General features: G+C 47.1%; 1 protein-coding gene across 1 annotated transcript in view; it reads right to left on the reverse strand.

Annotated features, from left to right (window-relative positions):
• Positions 1 to 1,550: 1,550 nt before the first annotated feature.
• otog (otogelin) overlaps positions 1,551 to 17,924 on the reverse strand; it is a gene marked incomplete at its 5' end in the record, with an annotated part of 116,077 nt that continues 99,703 nt past the window's right edge. Inside the window, 8 exons of the mRNA XM_080458654.1 lie at positions 1,551 to 3,056; positions 5,163 to 5,242; positions 6,675 to 6,746; positions 7,097 to 7,142; positions 7,786 to 7,905; positions 8,536 to 8,640; positions 9,347 to 9,525; positions 16,724 to 16,799. Of these exons, the coding sequence (XP_080314780.1) occupies positions 2,856 to 3,056; positions 5,163 to 5,242; positions 6,675 to 6,746; positions 7,097 to 7,142; positions 7,786 to 7,905; positions 8,536 to 8,640; positions 9,347 to 9,525; positions 16,724 to 16,799 (879 nt within the window). The 3' untranslated portion in view covers positions 1,551 to 2,855. The remainder of the gene's footprint in view (positions 3,057 to 5,162; positions 5,243 to 6,674; positions 6,747 to 7,096; positions 7,143 to 7,785; positions 7,906 to 8,535; positions 8,641 to 9,346; positions 9,526 to 16,723; positions 16,800 to 17,924) is intronic.

The raw sequence follows: 17,924 nt of genomic DNA on the forward strand, positions 1-17,924 counted from the left end.
TGATGGAGTGACAGAGTGATGGATGGAGTGACAGAGTGATGGAGTGACGGAGTTAAGAATGGAGTGACAGTGATGAGGGAAAGAGTGATGATGGAGTGATGGAGTGACAGAGTGATGGATGGAGTGACAGTGACGGAATGAGAGTGATGGAGTGACAGTGACGGAATGACAGAGTGATGGAGTGACAATGATGGAGTGACAGAGTGATGGATGGAGTGACAGAGGGAAAGAGTGACAGAATGATGGAGTGACAGAGTGATGGAGTGACAATGATGGAGTGACAGAGTGATGGATGGAGTGACAGTGACGGAATGACAGAGTGATGGAGTGACAGTGATGGAGTGACAGAGTGACAATGATGGAGTGACAGAGGGAAAGAGTGACAGAATGATGGAGTGACATTGACAGAGTGATGGATGGAGTGACAGTGATGGAATGACAGAGTGACAGTGATGGACTGACAGAGTGACAGTGATGGAGTGACGGAGGGAAAGAGTGACAGAAAGATGGAGTGACAGTGACGGAGTGACAATGATGGAGTGACGGAGGGAATGAGTGACAGAGTGATGGAGTGACAGAGTGATGGATGGAGTGACAGAGTGACAATTATGGAGTGAAACAGGGAGAGTGACAGAAAGATGGAGTGACAAAGTGGGAAAGAGTGACAGAGTGATGGAATGACAATGATGGCTCGACAGAGTGACATAATGATGGAGTGACAGAGGGAGAGTGACAGAAAGATGGAGTGACAGTGACGGAGTGACAATGATGGAGTGACAAAGTGGGAAAGAGTGACAGAGTGATGGAATGACAATGATGGCTCGACAGAGTGACATAATGATGGAGTGACAGTGACGGGGTGACAGAGTGATGGATGGAGTGACAGTGATGGAATGACAGTGACGGAGTGACAGAGTGATGGAGGGAAAGAGTGATTGAGTGACAGTGACAGAGGGAGAGTTACAGAGGGAAAGAGTGACAGAGTGACGGAGCGACAGAGTGAGTTCAGCCATCAGGAGACTCAAAGTCGAGCAGCTCCTCCACATTGAGAGGAACCAGGTGAGGAGGTTCATCTGATTAGGACGCCCCCTGGTGGCCTCCTTTAGACGTTTACCAGGCAGTTCATCTGGGAGGAGGACCAGGTCCAGGACTCTGGAGAGATCAGATCTCTGGTTTGGTCTGGGAGGAGGACCAGGTCCAGGACTCTGGAGAGATCAGATCTCTGGTTTGGTCCAGGAGCGTCTCGGGGTTCTAACCCCAGAAGAGCTGGAGGAAGATGCTTGGACTTCTGTGCTCTCTTATGTATATTTATAAATACCTCCTCCTCCTATATATATATATATATATATATATATATATATATATATATATATGTATGTATGTATGTATGTATGTATGTATGTATGTATGTATGTATGTATGTATGTATGTATGTATGTATGTATGTATGTATGTATATATAAGCCTGAAATGTTGCAATTTTCTTGTGACATTAAAGAACCATCACTACTACTACTAACTACTAATAAAACTGTTGACCAGTATTTCATGGTAGTTCTATATGTGTACTTTAATAAGAAACTGCACCCATTAAGAACAAAAGTCTACAGCAAAACCCTCAACATGTCCTAACAAAGTGGTCTTTCTATAAGGGGACTCGGTGCTTTCCAATGGATCCGGTCCTGCAGGTTCTCATGTACGTTACAAAACCAGAGAAAAGAAAAGTGAAATGAAAAGAACCCAGAATCAAAGTGGTGCCGAGCCGTCCTGATGTGGGTCACTGGTGTCTGGGTCGTTAAGGAGGACCTGGTCCAGTGGGTGGGGGGGCTACCAGCCTGGCCTCCCACATCCCAGGGAGGGGTTCAGCAGCTGGGGGGGGGTCCTCCCTGGATCCCTCTGGATCAGATGCTCTGCTGGGCTCTGCCAGCAGCATTACAGAGCTCAGAGTCCTCCATAGTTTCTCTCTCCAGGAACGGACCTGATGCAGTCATAACGAACAATAAAGGACATTTATCCAATTCTGGCTCCTTCTAGGTCATTTGTTGATTTATTTCTCGGGATTCCCCCTGAACTCTCTAGATTCATCAGACTTTCCAACCATTTCAAAGGTTCTAGCTCCAGTATGTTCCTTTGTTTCTTTGTTCTCTCTAGCACCTCTCTGACCGGAGCTCACCAACTATTCAAGAACTAAAGCTCCTATTTGTCAACTTGAACTTAAAGATAATACGACTTTTGAAAGATGGTGTGGTTTGCAAATAAGACGGTGATAAGGAGAGGTTCTGGAAGCTGCAGGGTTCTGTCCTCTGGTTCTAGTGTAAAGCTGGTGAATGTGATTATTCTGTAGAACCAACCTTCACTTCAGAAGGAGATTAAAAACCTCCCAGATCAGGACAGATGATCACAGTAAGCTCTGACTGCTGTGAAGACAAAGAGAATCCTACATTTAATATGGTCAGAACTAAAAATAGATTATTTTAAATAATAATAGTACAGAGACAAAGACCACCCGGGTGTTTGTCTGACACACTCTTTGTCTTTCTCATGCTTTTGGGGAAAATTGACCTTTGGCCTCCTTCCGGTGTTTCTCACCTTCGCGCTGAGGAAAACCTCACCAGGGTCATCTGCAGTACCACCCGCCCGCCAGCAGGGACACCAAAACAACCTCTTTAATGATCATTTCCCGCCAGTTCTCTGACACTCCTGCCAATCACAGCTCAGGAATTCTCTGTCCCCATATCCTAAAACTCTAAAGCAACGTAGCTGAGGTCAATTCTTCTTCTTCCTTCACGACTTGCGATTTCAATCCTTGCAGATCCAAACGCTGGGTCTGTTCTAGCAAGCGGGCGTTCTGGAGTTTAGGACCACTGGCAGGAGCAGTCGGTGGGCTCCTGGATGCTGTAGCTGACCCAGGTGGCGTTGCTGCTGCAGTAGAGCTGCACGGCGCGCCGCTGCAGCCCCGTCTCCCTGCAGCACTTGCAGAAACGTGCGTACGTGTTGATGTTGTAGTTGTAGATGCTGGCAGAGGGACACTTCCCATCACAGGACACAATGTTCACCTGGAGACACCACAGAGGACAGAAGGTCAGAGGGACCTGGACAACACTGCAGATCAAACAGGACGGAACATCCACTACCTCGAGGTTCTCCAGCAGTACTACTCGTCCCCATACCTGGACTGACGTCCCAGAAGTGAAGACAGTCTGTCCTCTCTGTCCCTGGCTTGTTCCAGGTTATAAAAAGTGTGTTGCTCCAAGCAGCCAATCAGAGATCAAACCCTATATAGTGTCATCGGGGGTTTAGCCAATCCCAATCAAGGTAGGCCCTCCCTTTGACTCCTCCCACAATTAGGCAGCTCTGCTCTGGCACATGGCACCACCAGAGGAAGTACTTCATCCTCTTCCCAAGATGGGCATGTGTGGGCGGAGCCAGTCCAGCTCACACAGACACAGCAGATTCTGAATGTAGCTCCTATGATCCAATATTCAAATGAGGAAAATCAAGGCGGAGCTAGAAACTTAGAATACTGAAGGTTTCTGGACCGACCAGACCAGGAGGAGGAGGAGAACAGGAGGAGGAGGAGGAGGAGGAGGAGGAGGAGAACAGGAGGAGGAGGAGGAGGAGGAGGAGGAGGAGGAGAACAGGAGGAGGAGGTGAACAGGAGGAGGAGGTGAACAGGAGGAGGAGGTGAACAGGAGGAGGAGGTGAAGAGGAGGAGGAGGTGAACAGGAGGAGGAGGTGGAGAGGAGGAGGAGGAGGAGAACAGGAGGAGGAGGAAAACAGGAGGAGGAGGTGAACAGGAGGAGGAGGAAAACAGGAGGAACAGGAGGAGGTGAAGAGGAGGAGGAGGAAAACAGGAGGAACAGGAGGAGGTGAAGAGGAGGAGGAGGTGAACAGGAGCAGGAGGAGAACAGGAGGAGGAGGTAAACAGGAGGAGGAGGAGAACAGGAGGAAGAGGAGGACAGGAGGACGAGGAGGAGGAGGTGAACAGGAGGAGGAGACCAGGAGGAGGAGGTGGAGAGGAGGAGGAGGAGAACAGGAGGAGGACGTGAAGAGGAGGAGCAGGTGAACAGGAGGAGGAGGAGGAGAACAGGAGGAAGAGGAGGAGGAGGACAGGAGGAGGAGGAGGAGGAGGACAGGAGGAGGAGAAGAACAGGAGGAGGAAAAGTAAAAAAAAAAAATCAGATCTCAGCTTTAAAGATCAGAACTGAGCATCAGGATGTTCAGAATGTTTTATGATTATAGATTAAAGATTATAGATAGATTATTACCACACGACCTTCCAGAAGGTCGTGTGGTAATAATCACACGATTAACTTCAAACTCCAGGTTGATTTTAATTTAAGGACGTGGAACAGAACTAATCCGGACCTGCTGACAGCAGGAGGAACTAATCCGGACCTGCTGACAGCAGGAGGAACTAATCCACTAATCTGGACCTGCTGACAGCAGGAGGAACTAATCTGGACCTGCTGGCAGCAGGAGGAACTAATCCGGACCTGCTGACAGCAGGAAGAACTAATCTGGACCTGCTGACAGCAGGAAGAACTAATCTGGACCTGCTGACAGCAGGAAGAACTAATCTGGACCTGCTGACAGCAGGAGGAACTAATCTGGACCTGCTGACAGCAGGAAGAACTAATCTGGACCTGCTGACAGCAGGAGGAACTAATCCGGACCTGCTGACAGCAGGAAGAACTAATCTGGACCTGCTGACAGCAGGAGGAACTAATCTGGACCTGCTGACAGCAGGAAGAACTAATCTGGACCTGCTGACAGCAGGAGGAACTAATCCGGACCTGCTGACAGCAGGAAGAACTAATCTGGACCTGCTGACAGCAGGAAGAACTAATCTGGACCTGCTGACAGCAGGAGGAACTAATCCGGACCTGCTGACAGCAGGAGGAACTAATCTGGACCTGGACCTGCTGACAGCAGGAGGAACTAATCTGGACCTGGACCTGCTGACAGCAGGAGGAACTAATCTGGACCTGGACCTGCTGACAGCAGGAGGAACTAATCTGGACCTGGACCTGCTGACAGCAGGAGGAACTAATCTGGACCTGGACCTGCTGACAGCAGGAGGAACTAATCTGGACCTGGACCTGCTGACAGCAGGAGGAACTAATCTGGACCTGGACCTGCTGACAGCAGGAGGAACGTACCGGCCTGTTGCTGCGGCAGTCGTTCTTCCTGATGGTCATTCTGACCGTCACCTTCTGACAGGACTTCCCGTCTTCTTTACCTGTTCCAAACACAAATAACAGCAAAGCAATCATCACAATAAACAAGCACCTTCACATCCGACCACACAAAGTCCTCATAGAGGACGAGACCGCAGGGACAGGAAGGACTGAAACTGTCAGATGCTTTTGTTTGGGTTAATAAAGTTAAAGAGACTTTCAGTTGGAGTGTAGAAAGCAGAAAGAAACGACAAACAGGAAACACAGAAATCATGGAGTTGGATTATTCATGCCTTTATAGGTGATTACGGTTTGGATTTGAAAATAATCAAGAAAACAATAAAAAGCCAAAAATGTTCCTTTAACACACGTTGAGAAAACTGAGAGAGGCGACCGGAGACACTTGTTCTTTCATATCTAAAGAGAATCCTGTCACCATGCAGTGGATCCTATCTGAGAGGTAGAACGGTCAGTATCCAGATTAATAGTTGAGTGGACCTTAAATCAGCAGATTTATATCAACTTGATCCAGGAGACTAGCTGGCAGCCAGCCAGGAGACCTACAAACTATAGGAAGTTGCATTATGGGAAGTTTAGGATCCAGCCTTGATGAAAACTGATCCACAGTCTGGCCGTCCATTCCTGATCTGGTTTGTATCTCCAGCCACTGGAGAGCGGCGCCACCTGCAGGCCACTGCCTGCACTACATCATGGTTTTAGGAAAAGGATGTAATAATTCACAATTCTCATAAACCCACTGATTCCCAAACACTGACCATGTGGCAGAGGTTTAGAGTAAAATAAGATTTGACCATTTTATGAAAAATATCAAGACATCAGGTGGCAGAAACACATTGTTAACCCCTCGTGGGGCAGGATCTGCTCACTTCCATCTGTTGTTTCTTTAAAAGTGAATAGTTACAGGATTATTCACTCTTCTGCTGCAGGACACGAGTGAAATGTGGTGACAGCAGAATGAGGTGGTGAAAAAGATCCAATGCCTCAGGCCCCCTTCTCCGTTTCCTCCACAGGTCTTCTCCAGGTTGGAAGGCGACTCCCCACACCAGCTGCTACATCATGCAGACGTCTAAAGCCCGACGGGGCCACTACCAACAGTACATTGTTGGTAATCAACAATGCACTGCCCAGACAGCGCTGAATGTGGAGACAGGTTCTCTGCTGTGTGTGATCCGGGGGGGGACCAGGGAAATAGGACGTCTGTCCTCTCAAGTGTGCCGTCCTTCCATCGGCCTGAATACGTCTGGTGAGCAGTGGAGCGTTGCAGGAATATAGACCCTACCACCAGAGGTCTGGGTTGGTTTTCAGCAGGACCTGGAAGGAGACATCAGCCGAGAGGACCATTCTGCACAGCGGGCAGATTACAGTCACACTCTCAATGTGTTTTTAACCTTTTTTCTTTGGAGGGAGTACATTGTTGAATATCAACAATGGCACTGACAAGCCTTGTTGTTGTTGTTGTTGTTGTTGTGGTACCTCTTTCACAGTTTGTGTTAACTGTGGGAGTCAAGGGGCTAACGGGGAAAGGGAACAGAGGGAATCCAGTACCTGGTGGGATCGGTACATGAAGGTAAGCTGCAGTACACAAACCACAAACCCAATTAAATATCAGCAGATGCTTCTCAGTGAAGGTTTCATCAAAGTTCTGGATTGTTTGAAGATCATGACTGTGTTCACTGAAAAGCACCCTGAAGGATCTGTCTAATAAAAACAGCAGATGAACACGAGCAGAACAACATCTGGGATCCAGGCTGGAGGTGGACAAGGTGTCTGACACTGAAGGGCAAACATGTTGGAAACATGTTGAGCAGGAGGGGGCGCTCTTCAGTGTCAGCGGCAGCCTACAGCGCTACGCTAAGCTACAGGACTGCGGCCAGACGCTCAGATCAGATACTCACACGTCCTGCAGCATCCGTCCATGTAACTTACGACCGTTCCACCGACCTGAGAGCAGACCGGAGTCACAGCATTACAGCAAATATAAACAACAAATAAACATAAAGTCACAGCATTACAGCAAATATAAACAATACAAACAAGAAATAAACATAAAGTCACAGCATTACAGCAAATATAAACAATACAAACAACAAATAAACATAAAGTCACAGCATTACAGCAAATATAAACAATACAAACAACAAATAAAAACGTTGGTTTTTACAGGAAAATTGAGTTAAAAAAGGGAGATTTGTACATTAACACAAGCACTGTGTGGCCATATATGTTTTAATTGTTACGTGTCTGAAATAAATTTCTAATATCATTTATATTTTTCTTTTTGAGAATCTAACTTTAAAAACTCAGAGCAGGTGAACCTTAAGTCCCCCTTAACTATTGTTTTTCATTATTCTGTTATACATTTCTTATAATGAATTAGGAGTTTCTGTACTTCAGATCTCCGGCTCAGGATTTGGACTGGGGCCACATTCTGTGTCTCCAGTAGCTCTACGGCCACCGCTTGGCCAGGCGGTCAGCGTGTGCTTCGTCACAAAGCAGAATAAAGTAGAATTCTACTGCGTTTCTCACAGAGTCAATACTAATTAAAGTCCCGTGTGTCTTGGTGTGAACGCCGCTGCACTCTGACCTTCATGCACTCGGTCTCGTTGAAGGGGGGGCAGCTGAAGGAGTAGGAGACGAGTGTCGGTCCAGACGGCGTGTCGGTGCAGTCGAACTTCATGCAGCTCAACACCCACGACTTTCCAGGCTGCAGACACACGACAGGGATTAAATACCAAGACCAGAACTCATTCACCACACAGGGATTAAATACCAAGACCAGAACTCATTCACCACACAGGGATTAAATACCAAGACCAGAACTCATTCACCACACAGGGATTAAATACCAAGAATCAACAACACAAAGTCAACTTTAATTCATCATCCATAGGAGAGGAGAGGAGAGGAGAGGAGAGGAGAGGAGGAAAGGAAAGGGAGAGGAGAGAGAGGAGGAAAGGAAAGGGAGAGGAGAGGAGAGGAGAGGAGAGGAGAGGAGAGGAGAGGAGAGGAAAGGAGGAAAAGAGAGGAGAGGAGAGGAGAGGAGAGGAGAGGAGAGGAGAGGAGAGGAGAGGAGAGGAGAGGAGAGGAGAGGAAAGGAGGAAAAGAGAGGAGAGGAGAGGAGAGGAGAGGAGAGGAGAGGAGAGACTTCAAAATGGCACAAAAGTCACTTTTTCAAAATTGACTCAGAATCCCTCATCAAGTAACCACTGCAATTTAAAAAAAATGTAACTAGTAACTGTAACTAGTAACTTCTAAGTTACTGTGGCATCATTTTGATGTGAATGAATCAAAGTGGTATTCTTATGGTTGCTGGGAGGCTGGAGGAACGTCTCACCTTGTAGAGGCTGATCGTTCTGTTCTCGTGCTCATAGAGGCAGGAAATGTTCTTACAGACTCCGCAGCACGTCGACTGGTCTTTAGGAGGAACGTACATCTGGTTCTGAAACACATGAGAGCATTAAAGAATAGACCTGACAGCCCCGGCTGGCCCCGGCTGGCCCCGGCTGGCCCTACTGGCCCCGGCTGGCCCCGGCTGGCCCTACTAGCCCCAGCTGGCCCTACTGGCCCCGGCTGGCCCTACTAGCCCCGGCTGGCCCTACTAGCCCCGGTTGGCCCCGGCTGGCCCTACTAGCCCTGGCTGGCCCTACTGGCCCCGGCTGGCCCTACTAGCCCTGGCTGGCCCTACTAGCCCCGGCTGGCCCTACTAGCCCCGGCTGGCCCTACTGGCCCCGGTTGGCCCTACTGGCCCCAGCTGGCCCTACTAGCCCCGGTTGGCCCCGGCTGGCCCTACTAGCCCTGGCTGGTCCTACTGGCCCCGGCTGGCCCTACTGGCCCCGGCTGGTCCTACTAGCCCTGGCTGGCCCCGGCTGGCCCTACTAGCCCCGGCTGGCCCTACTGGCCCCAGCTGGCCCTACTAGCCCCGGTTGGCCCCGGCTGGCCCTACTAGCCCTGGCTGGTCCTACTGGCCCCGGCTGGCCCTACTGGCCCCGGCTGGTCCTACTAGCCCTGACTGGCCCTGGCTGGCCCCGGCTGGCCCTACTGGCCCCGGCTGGCCCTACTAGCCCCGGCTGGCCCTACTGGCCCCAGCTGGCCCTACTAGCCCTGGCTGGCCCTACTGGCCCCGGCGGGTAGGGCGGCGGTCGTACCGGCTGGCAGTGGGCGGAGCAGTTGGTGCTGCTGGTCCGCAGCAGGTGGAAGCCGCTGGCCGGGTCCAGGCTGCGGCTGCACTGCCTGCTGTGACAGAGCCCGTCGTCTCCCTGTTCCACCAGGGTCTGGCCTGGACGCAGCACGCCGCGCTCACCAAACACACACACGGCCTCGCGCACTGAACACACACACACACACACACACACACACACACACACACACACACACACACACACACACACACACACACACACACACACACACACACACACACACACACACACACACACACACACACACACAGAGGTCAAAGGTCACAAGACTGATGAAAAGAAATTAAGTTTTATTTTGGTTATTCACATTTAACAATTGTATATTCCCTTCAAGAACACAACCAAGAGAACAATTCAATTCAACTTTATTTATATAGCACCAAATACAACACAGTCATTTCGAGGTTTAACAGAGAAAAACCCAACTAATCCTCATGAGCAGCAGATTTATTTGTGACTGTGGAAAGAAAAACTCCTCTAACAGGAAGAACCCAGAGTCAGAGGGGGGGGGGGGGGGGGGGGGGGGTATGATAGACAGAGATATATGGGGGAGGTATAAACCTTGGTTTGGGTGTTTGAAAGTGTGTTGAAGCAGTCCTCACTGTAGCTTCAGTAAATAGAAAAGTCTTTAGTAGAACCTTAACAGTAGAACCTGTTTCAGCCTCCCTAACTGAAACTGGGATCTGGTTCCACATCAGAGGAACCTGAAAGCTGAAAGTTCTGCCTCCATTCTACTTTTAGAAAAGCTAGGAACCTCCAGTAAGCAGCACTCTGAGAACCAAATGTTCTTCTGGGGAGATCTGGGACCAGCAGTTCTTTAAGATCTGATGGAACCTGGTTGTTCAGAGCGTTCTAAGTTAGAAGGAGGATTATAAATTCTCTTCTAGATTGAACAGGGAGCCAATGAAGCAAGGTTAGTATTGGAGTGAGCTGATCTCTGGTGCTGGTTCTGGTCACGACTCTGGCTGCAGCAATTTGAACCAGCAGTTATTGGTTCACCCTGATAATAGGGAGTTACAATAGTTACTCTGGAAGTAACTAATGATGGATTACTTTTTCAGCATCACTCTGAGTCAGCATGTTTCTAATGTTGGAAATATTACGGAGGTGAAAAAAGGCAGTCCTGCAGATTGTTTAATGGTTCCCAGGTTCCTCACAGTGGTACTGGAGGACAAAGTAATACCATCTAGAGGTACTAGATCTTTAGATCATTTCTCTCTCATGTTTTGGACCAAATATAATAATTTCAGTTTTATCAGAGTTCAGGAGCAGGAAATTACAGCTCATCCAACCTTTATGTCTTCAAGACGGCTTCTAGTTTAGAACGTTGGTTATGATCCTCTGGTTCCATAGATCAATAGATTTGTGTGTCATCTGCATAACAATGGAAGTTAATGGAGTATTTTTTAATAATATTCCCTACAGGAAGCGTGTATAAAGTAAAAAGTAAAGGACCTAAGACAGAACCCTGTGGAACTCCATGTTTAACTTCAGTCTGGACTGAAGAGTTATCGTGAACATGAACGAAGTGGAACCTGACTGATTAATATGATCAGAACCAATTTAGTGCTGTACCTTTAAGCCCAATGATGTGTTCTAGTCTCTGTAGCAGGATGTTCTGATCAATAGTACCAATGTTCTGATCAATAGTATCAATGCAGCACTGAGATCTAACAGGACCAGAACAGAGACCAGTTCTTTATCTGAGGTCAAGAGAAGATGATCAATAACTCTGATCAGAGAGTCTCCGTGCAATAAAGGAAGGTAGAATATTGATACTCAGTGACTGAAACTACTTCCTGTAGGATTTTAGAAATAAAGGAAGGTTGGATATTGATACTCAGTGACTGAAACTACTTCCTGTAGGATTTTAGAAATAAAGGTAGGTTTGATATTTGTCTGTAACTTACTAACACACCTGGTCAAGGTTGGGTTTTTTAAGAAGAGGTTTAACAACAGGAACCTTAAAGGCTTGTGGTACATAACCTGTTATTACAGATATGTTGATCTGATCTAGTATTGATGTACTAGTCACGGTGAAAATATCTTTAAACAGTTTAGTGGGGATTGGGTCTCGCAGGCAAGTTGTTGGTTTAGATGAAGCCATGGTTGAGGAGAACTCAAGGACTTCTCTAGGGTGGAAGCTGGATAACTAGAAATCAGGCTCCACTAACTAGTCTGAAGATGTGGTTGATCGATCTGAGACTGCATTGGACAGTGAGTCTTTAATTTGATCCCTAATAGTTAGAATTTTGTCATTAAAGAAGTTTACAAAGTCATTACTGCTCAAAGTTAAAGGGACATGAGGTTCTACAGAGCTGTGACTTTTTGTCAGCCTGGCTATAGTACTGAAGAGAAATCTAGGATTGTTCTTCTTTTCTTCTATTAAGGAGGAATAGGAGGTATTTCGGGTTTGGCGAAGGGATTTTTTTTCATAGATTAACAAACTATCTCTCCAGGCTGTTGGAAATACTTCTGAGTTAAGTACCATTTCTTCTCTAATTTTCCTGCTGATTTCTTTAAAGTTCTCATGATCAGTATACCATGGAACTATCCTCCTCTGAGTTGTTGCTTTTGTCTTCAAGGGAGCAATGGAATCAAGTGTGGAGTGAAGTAAGGCTGCTGTTCCATCTACAACCAAGTCAGCCTGAGTAGGGCTAATGCTAATGCTAATGCTAATGGTGTGACAGCTGTTTACTGCTGGATCCAGTAAAGAGCTAAATGCAATGTTAAGGCTCATTGTCAACTTCTACATGAATGTTAAAGGCTCCCACTATAAGGACTTTATCTGAGCTCAGTACTAAAGTAGAGAGACAGTCTGAGGATTCAGACAGACATTCAGAGTATGGTCCAGGAGGACGGGAGACTGGGACAAGTAGAACTGCTGCTGGGTTTTCTGGTCAGAGTCATGAGATTCAGAATGAGACTTTCAAAGGATTTCTGGTTAGTTTTAGTTCTGGGATCAATAAGAAGACTAGAGTTCTAGATAGATGCTCCTCCTCCTCCTCGTCCAGTTCCTCCAGGGACATGATGGTTAACATGAGTGGTGGGAGCTGCTTCATTTAGGCTGAGACATTCATCTCTTTTTAACCAGGTCTCAGTGAGGGGACAGACATCACATTAGTCATCTATTATCAAATCACTTACAAGTAAAGATGTAGACCAGAGAGAAGGAATATTTAACAGTCCACTTCTGATCGTTGTGGGATTTTGTTTACCTCTGGAGGTAGTTTACATGTTTATCAGATTCCTATGATTAACTCCTCTCCTGTGGGATTCATCTGGTCTTAGATAAAATGGTGGTGGGACAGACAGTCTCCACAGGAAGGGTTTGGTTGTTAGAGGGTGAGGGGGCAGCAGGAAGGTTTTGGTTGTTAGAGGGTGAGGGGGCAGCAGGAAGGTTTTGGTTGTTAGAGGGTGAGGGGGCAGCAGGAAGGGTTTGGTTGTTAGAGGGTGAGGGGGCAGTAGGAAGAAGGTTTGGTTGTTAGAGGGTGAGGGGGCAGCAGGAAGGGTTTGGTTATTAGAGGGTGAGGGGGGGCAGCAGAAAGAAGGTTTGGTTGTTAGAGGTTGAGGGGGCAGCAGGAAGAAAGTTTTGTTTTGAGAACACAGAAGAGGATGTAGTTGACAGAAAAGGACAGTAGGGGGTGCTGGTGTTGCTAACAGCAGCCTGAGGAGTCCACAAGGAAGGACACTCGGGGGCGTGTCCACGGAATGTAAACAGTCAGTCTGAGGGGACGAATGTACCGTTTGTAGCATATTAGCAGCTAATCTGTGACTCCCCAGCATGCTGGGATGAAGTCCGTCAGGAGGAAGAAGGAGGGACGGTTCCAGAACAAGTTCAAGTTATCAACTAAACCTAGATTGTGGTTCTGCAGGCGGAAGTCAGGAACGTGTTCAGGATTAACATTCTGCTGAAGCCAGCTGAGCCTCGACCCAGTGTGGGAATGGGCCCGGAGATAAAAAAGACAGTTAGTTCAAAACTTAAAAAGCTCCTTAAAGTCCTTCTTAGTCACTTCGGATTGCCGGCGGGTCGTATCATTAGTACCTACATGGACTAGAACTCGGTGGATGGAGGGGGGAAGAGAGCGTCAGAGCTCCGGGGGTTTACCGAGGATCAGCGGGACCGTGGCTCCGGGGAGACGGTGTGTGATGGTGTTAAAGAAGAGGATGTTTCTGGTGATGGAGTCTCCTGTTATTAATGTTGTTGGACAGAAGAGAGGACGAGGAGACGGCCGGGCAGCTGGTTCTGTGGTGAGGCTGTGACGGTGACAGGAGCGGAGTGAGGCAGACTGCAGGAGTGTCTCATCACGGCTTCCTGCAGGAGTGTCTCATCACGTCTTCCTGCAGGAGTGTCTCATCACGTCTTCCTGCAGGAGTGTCTCATCACGTCTTCCTGCAGGAGTGTCTCATCACGGCTTCCTGCAGGAGTGTCTCATCACGTCTTCCTGCAGGAGTGTCTCATCACGGCTTCCTGCAGGAGTGTCTCATCACGTCTTCCTGCCGGAGTGTCTCATCACATCTTCCTGCAGGAGTGTCTCATCACATCTTCCTGCAGGAGTGTCTCATCACGTCTTCCTGCCGGAGTGTCTCATCACATCTTCCTGCAGGAGTGTCTCATCATGTCTTCCTGCCGGAGTGTCTCATCACATCTTCCTGCAGGAGTGTCTCATCATGTCTTCCTGCAGGAGTGTCTCATCACGGCTTCCTGCAGGAGTCTGCGGTGAGAAGCGGAGGTCTTCTGACGGGAAGGGGGTCGCTGGTCTGGCTGTCCAGAGGAGAGGGAGGTCGCTCCAGCGCTGTTACCCTCCGGCGATTCAGAAGATTCTTCTGTTGGGGGCGCAGGAGGAGGGAGACCCAGGTGAGGAGCTACAGGAGGAGATCCAGGTGAGGAGCTACAGGAGGAGGGAGACCCAGGTGAGGAGCTACAGGAGGAGATCCAGGTGAGGAGCTGCAGGAGGAGGGAGATCCAGGTGAGGAGCTACAGGAGGAGATCCAGGAGGAGATCCGGAAGGAGATCCAGGTGAGGAGCTACAAGAGGAGGGAGATCCAGGTGAGGAGCTACAGGAGGAGGGAGATCCAGGTGAGGAGCTACAGAAGGAAGGAGATCCAGGTGAGGAGCTACAGGAGGAGATCCAGGTGAGGAGCTACAGGAGGAGGGAGATCCAGGTGAGGAGCTACAGAAGGAAGGAGATCCAGGTGAGGAGCTCCGGGGCTGCAGGAGCAGGAGCAGGACCATCAGCTGGGTGGACGGGGACACCATCAGCCAGTGGAGCGTAATAGTAGGACAGGCTGAGTCCAGGAGGTGAGGCCTGAGCGTCCCCTATGACCACGGATTACCACCTCCCACCATGGCGGCTGAAGGCTGGGGGTGGAGCAGGGGGGGGAGCGAGGACAGGTGGCAGGATCCCACCAACTGTGTCCTGAAGGTCCTGAACGGTGGCGTTGAAGGAGGACAGCTGATTGGACTGGTCCACGGCTCCCTCCATGAAGCTGGACAACATGGCGTCCTCCTTCTCCAGCTCTCTGGAGAGACGTCGAAGATCATCTTTAAGGTCAGTGATCGTCTGATTGGCTGTTTGGAGTAACATATCATCCTCAGAGGACAGGCTTCATTAGGGTGGTGCTGATAGAAGGAAAAAGTAAAAAAGGTGGTGGTGGGGGGGTACAGAGCTGAAGGTGAGGGGGCCTGTTCGGGCTTGTAACCTCACCTTCTGCCGCATGGGGCACCGGCTCTGCCCCCCGAGTCTGGTCCCAGGAGTCCAGAACAATTGCTCTAGTCTGATTCTAAGATAAACTTTAAAACGGGAGTGAGAGAAACATAAAAGGTTCTTCTGTCAGCAAGATCAACGCAAACCAAACCGCATTTGTTTGCTTCTCCGCTGTTCTCAAGCAAGAGAACCCAACCAAGAGAACACAACTAAAAGAACCCAACCAAGAGAACCCAACTAAAAGAACACAACTAAAAGAACCCAACCAAGAGAACCCAACCAAGAGAACCCAACTAAAAGAACCCAACCAAGAGAACCCAACTAAGAGAACACAACTAAAAGAACACAACCAAGAGAACACAACCAGGAGAACACAACCAAGAGAACCCAACCAGGAGAACACAACCAAGAGAACACAATCAAGAGAACACAACTAAAAGAACACAACCAAGAGAACACAACCAAGAGAACACAACTAAAAGAACCCAACCAAGAGAACCCAACCAAGAGAACACAACTAAAAGAACCCAACCAAGAGAACACAACCAAGAGACCCCAACCAAGAGAACCCAACTAAAAGAACCCAGCCAAGAGAACCCAACCAAGAGAACACAACCAAGAGAACACAACTAAAAGAACACAACCAAGAGAACCCAACCAAGAGAACCCAACCAGCAACCAAGAGAACACAACTAAAAGAACCCAACCAAGAGAACCCAACCAAGAGAACACAACTAAAAGAACCCAACCAAGAGAACACAACCAAGAGAACCCAACCAAGAGAACCCAACCAGCAACCAAGAGAACCCAACCAGGAGAACCCAACCAGCAACCAGGAGAACCCAACCAGGAGAACCCAACCAGCAACCAGGAGAACCCAACCAAAACAGGGTTTGGGCAGAAGCAATACTGTTCTTTCAGCTCACCCTGTACGTCACATCAACTCACCAGTAAAACAAACAAAGTTTTGCCACTGAGCTCACCTTCATCTAGAACCTTCTGTAAAGGTTCTTTTTTCAATGAAGGAAATGTTCTGCACTGACTGCTCACATACTGATATGTATTAATCACATTTTAGAGATTTATTGAATTTTAAGAGATTCAAGTTTCCAGACAAAAACACAAAGTAATGCAGAAGTAATAATGAAACAAAAAGCTTTAATAATTCCATAGAGATTTAATAATAAATGGAGTTCAGCTTCTATCTTTATATGAGCTGCAGAACCTCACACGGAACACATTCAGCTGCAGAACCTCACACAGGAAGGAAACAAAGCTTGAACATCACAACATGAGGATATTAGGAGCCGATGCAAGATGGAGGAGATCAAAACAGAACGTGTGGCTTCATGTGGATGAATGAAAGAACTCACTATCAATTCAAGGTGTTCTTCGTGAACATGGAACGTCAGGACAGTTTTCCAGATCGTGCAAAATACTGGGAGGAGCGACAACTCACAATGTCGTTAATATATCTGCTGCTCAGGACGGCTCGGCTTCAATACATTTGAAGGTAAAAATAAAACAAGGTGAGTCACTGAAAGTGAGGAAATAAACTTTGTTCTGAAGAGTCCAGAGCAGCAGAACACAACGGTTCTACACCAGCAACACTCACCACACTTATATCTCCTACAGGAACACTGGTTCAGTGGGTCGGACAGAAAAGCTCGGTCCAGCTGGGCGGCTTCGCCCTGCACACGGGAAAACACAGGACAATGCTTATTTAGATAGCATTCTATTCTACTTTATTTAGATACAATTCTGTTCTACTTTATTTAGATAGCATTCTATTCTACTTTATTTAGATACAATTCTGTTCTACTTTATGTAGATAGCATTCTATTCTACTTTATTTAGATAAAAGTATATTCTACTTTATTTAGATAGCATTCTATTCTACTTTATTTAGATAGCATTCTATTCTACTTTATTTAGATACAATTCTGTTCTACTTTATGTAGATAGCATTCTATTCTACTTTATTTAGATAGCATTCTATTCTACTTTATGTAGATAAAAGTATATTCTACTTTATTTAGATAAAAGTATATTCTACTTTATTTAGATAGCATTCTATTCTACTTTATGTAGATAGCATTCTATTCTACTTTATTTAGATAAAAGTATATTCTACTTTATTTAGATAGCATTCTATTCTACTTTATTTAGATAAAAGTATATTCTACTTTATTTAGATAGCATTCTATTCTACTTTATTTAGATAAAAGTATATTCTACTTTATTTAGATAAAAGTATATTCTACTTTATGTAGATAGCATTCTATTCTACTTTATTTAGATAGCATTCTATTCTACTTTATTTAGATAGCATTCTGTTCTACTTTATTTAGATAAAAGTATATTCTACTTTATTTAGATAAAAGTATATTCTACTTTATGTAGATAGCATTCTATTCTACTTTATTTAGATAGCATTCTATTCTACTTTATTTAGATAGCATTCTATTCTACTTTATTTAGATAGCACCACATACAACACAAAGGAGGTTCTAAAGGAAGAACCAGGCTCAGAGGAGGAGAAACCTGCAGAACCAGACTCAGAGGAAGACAAACTTGAAGAACCAGGCTCAGAGGAGGAGAAACCTGCAGAACCAGACTCAGAGGAAGACAAACTTGAAGAACCAGACTCAGAGGAGGAGAAACATGAAGAACCACGCTTAAAGGAGGAGAAACCTGCAGAATCAGGCTCAGAGTAGGAGAGACCTGATGAACCAGGCTCAGAGGTGGAGAAACCTGAAGAACCAGGCTCAGATGAGGACAAACCTGAAGAACCAGACTCAGAGGAGGAGTAACCT

The sequence above is a fragment of the Lipophrys pholis genome (genome assembly GCF_963383615.2).
Source record: "Lipophrys pholis genome assembly, chromosome: 2".
NCBI classification, from domain to species: Eukaryota; Metazoa; Chordata; class Actinopteri; order Blenniiformes; family Blenniidae; genus Lipophrys; species Lipophrys pholis.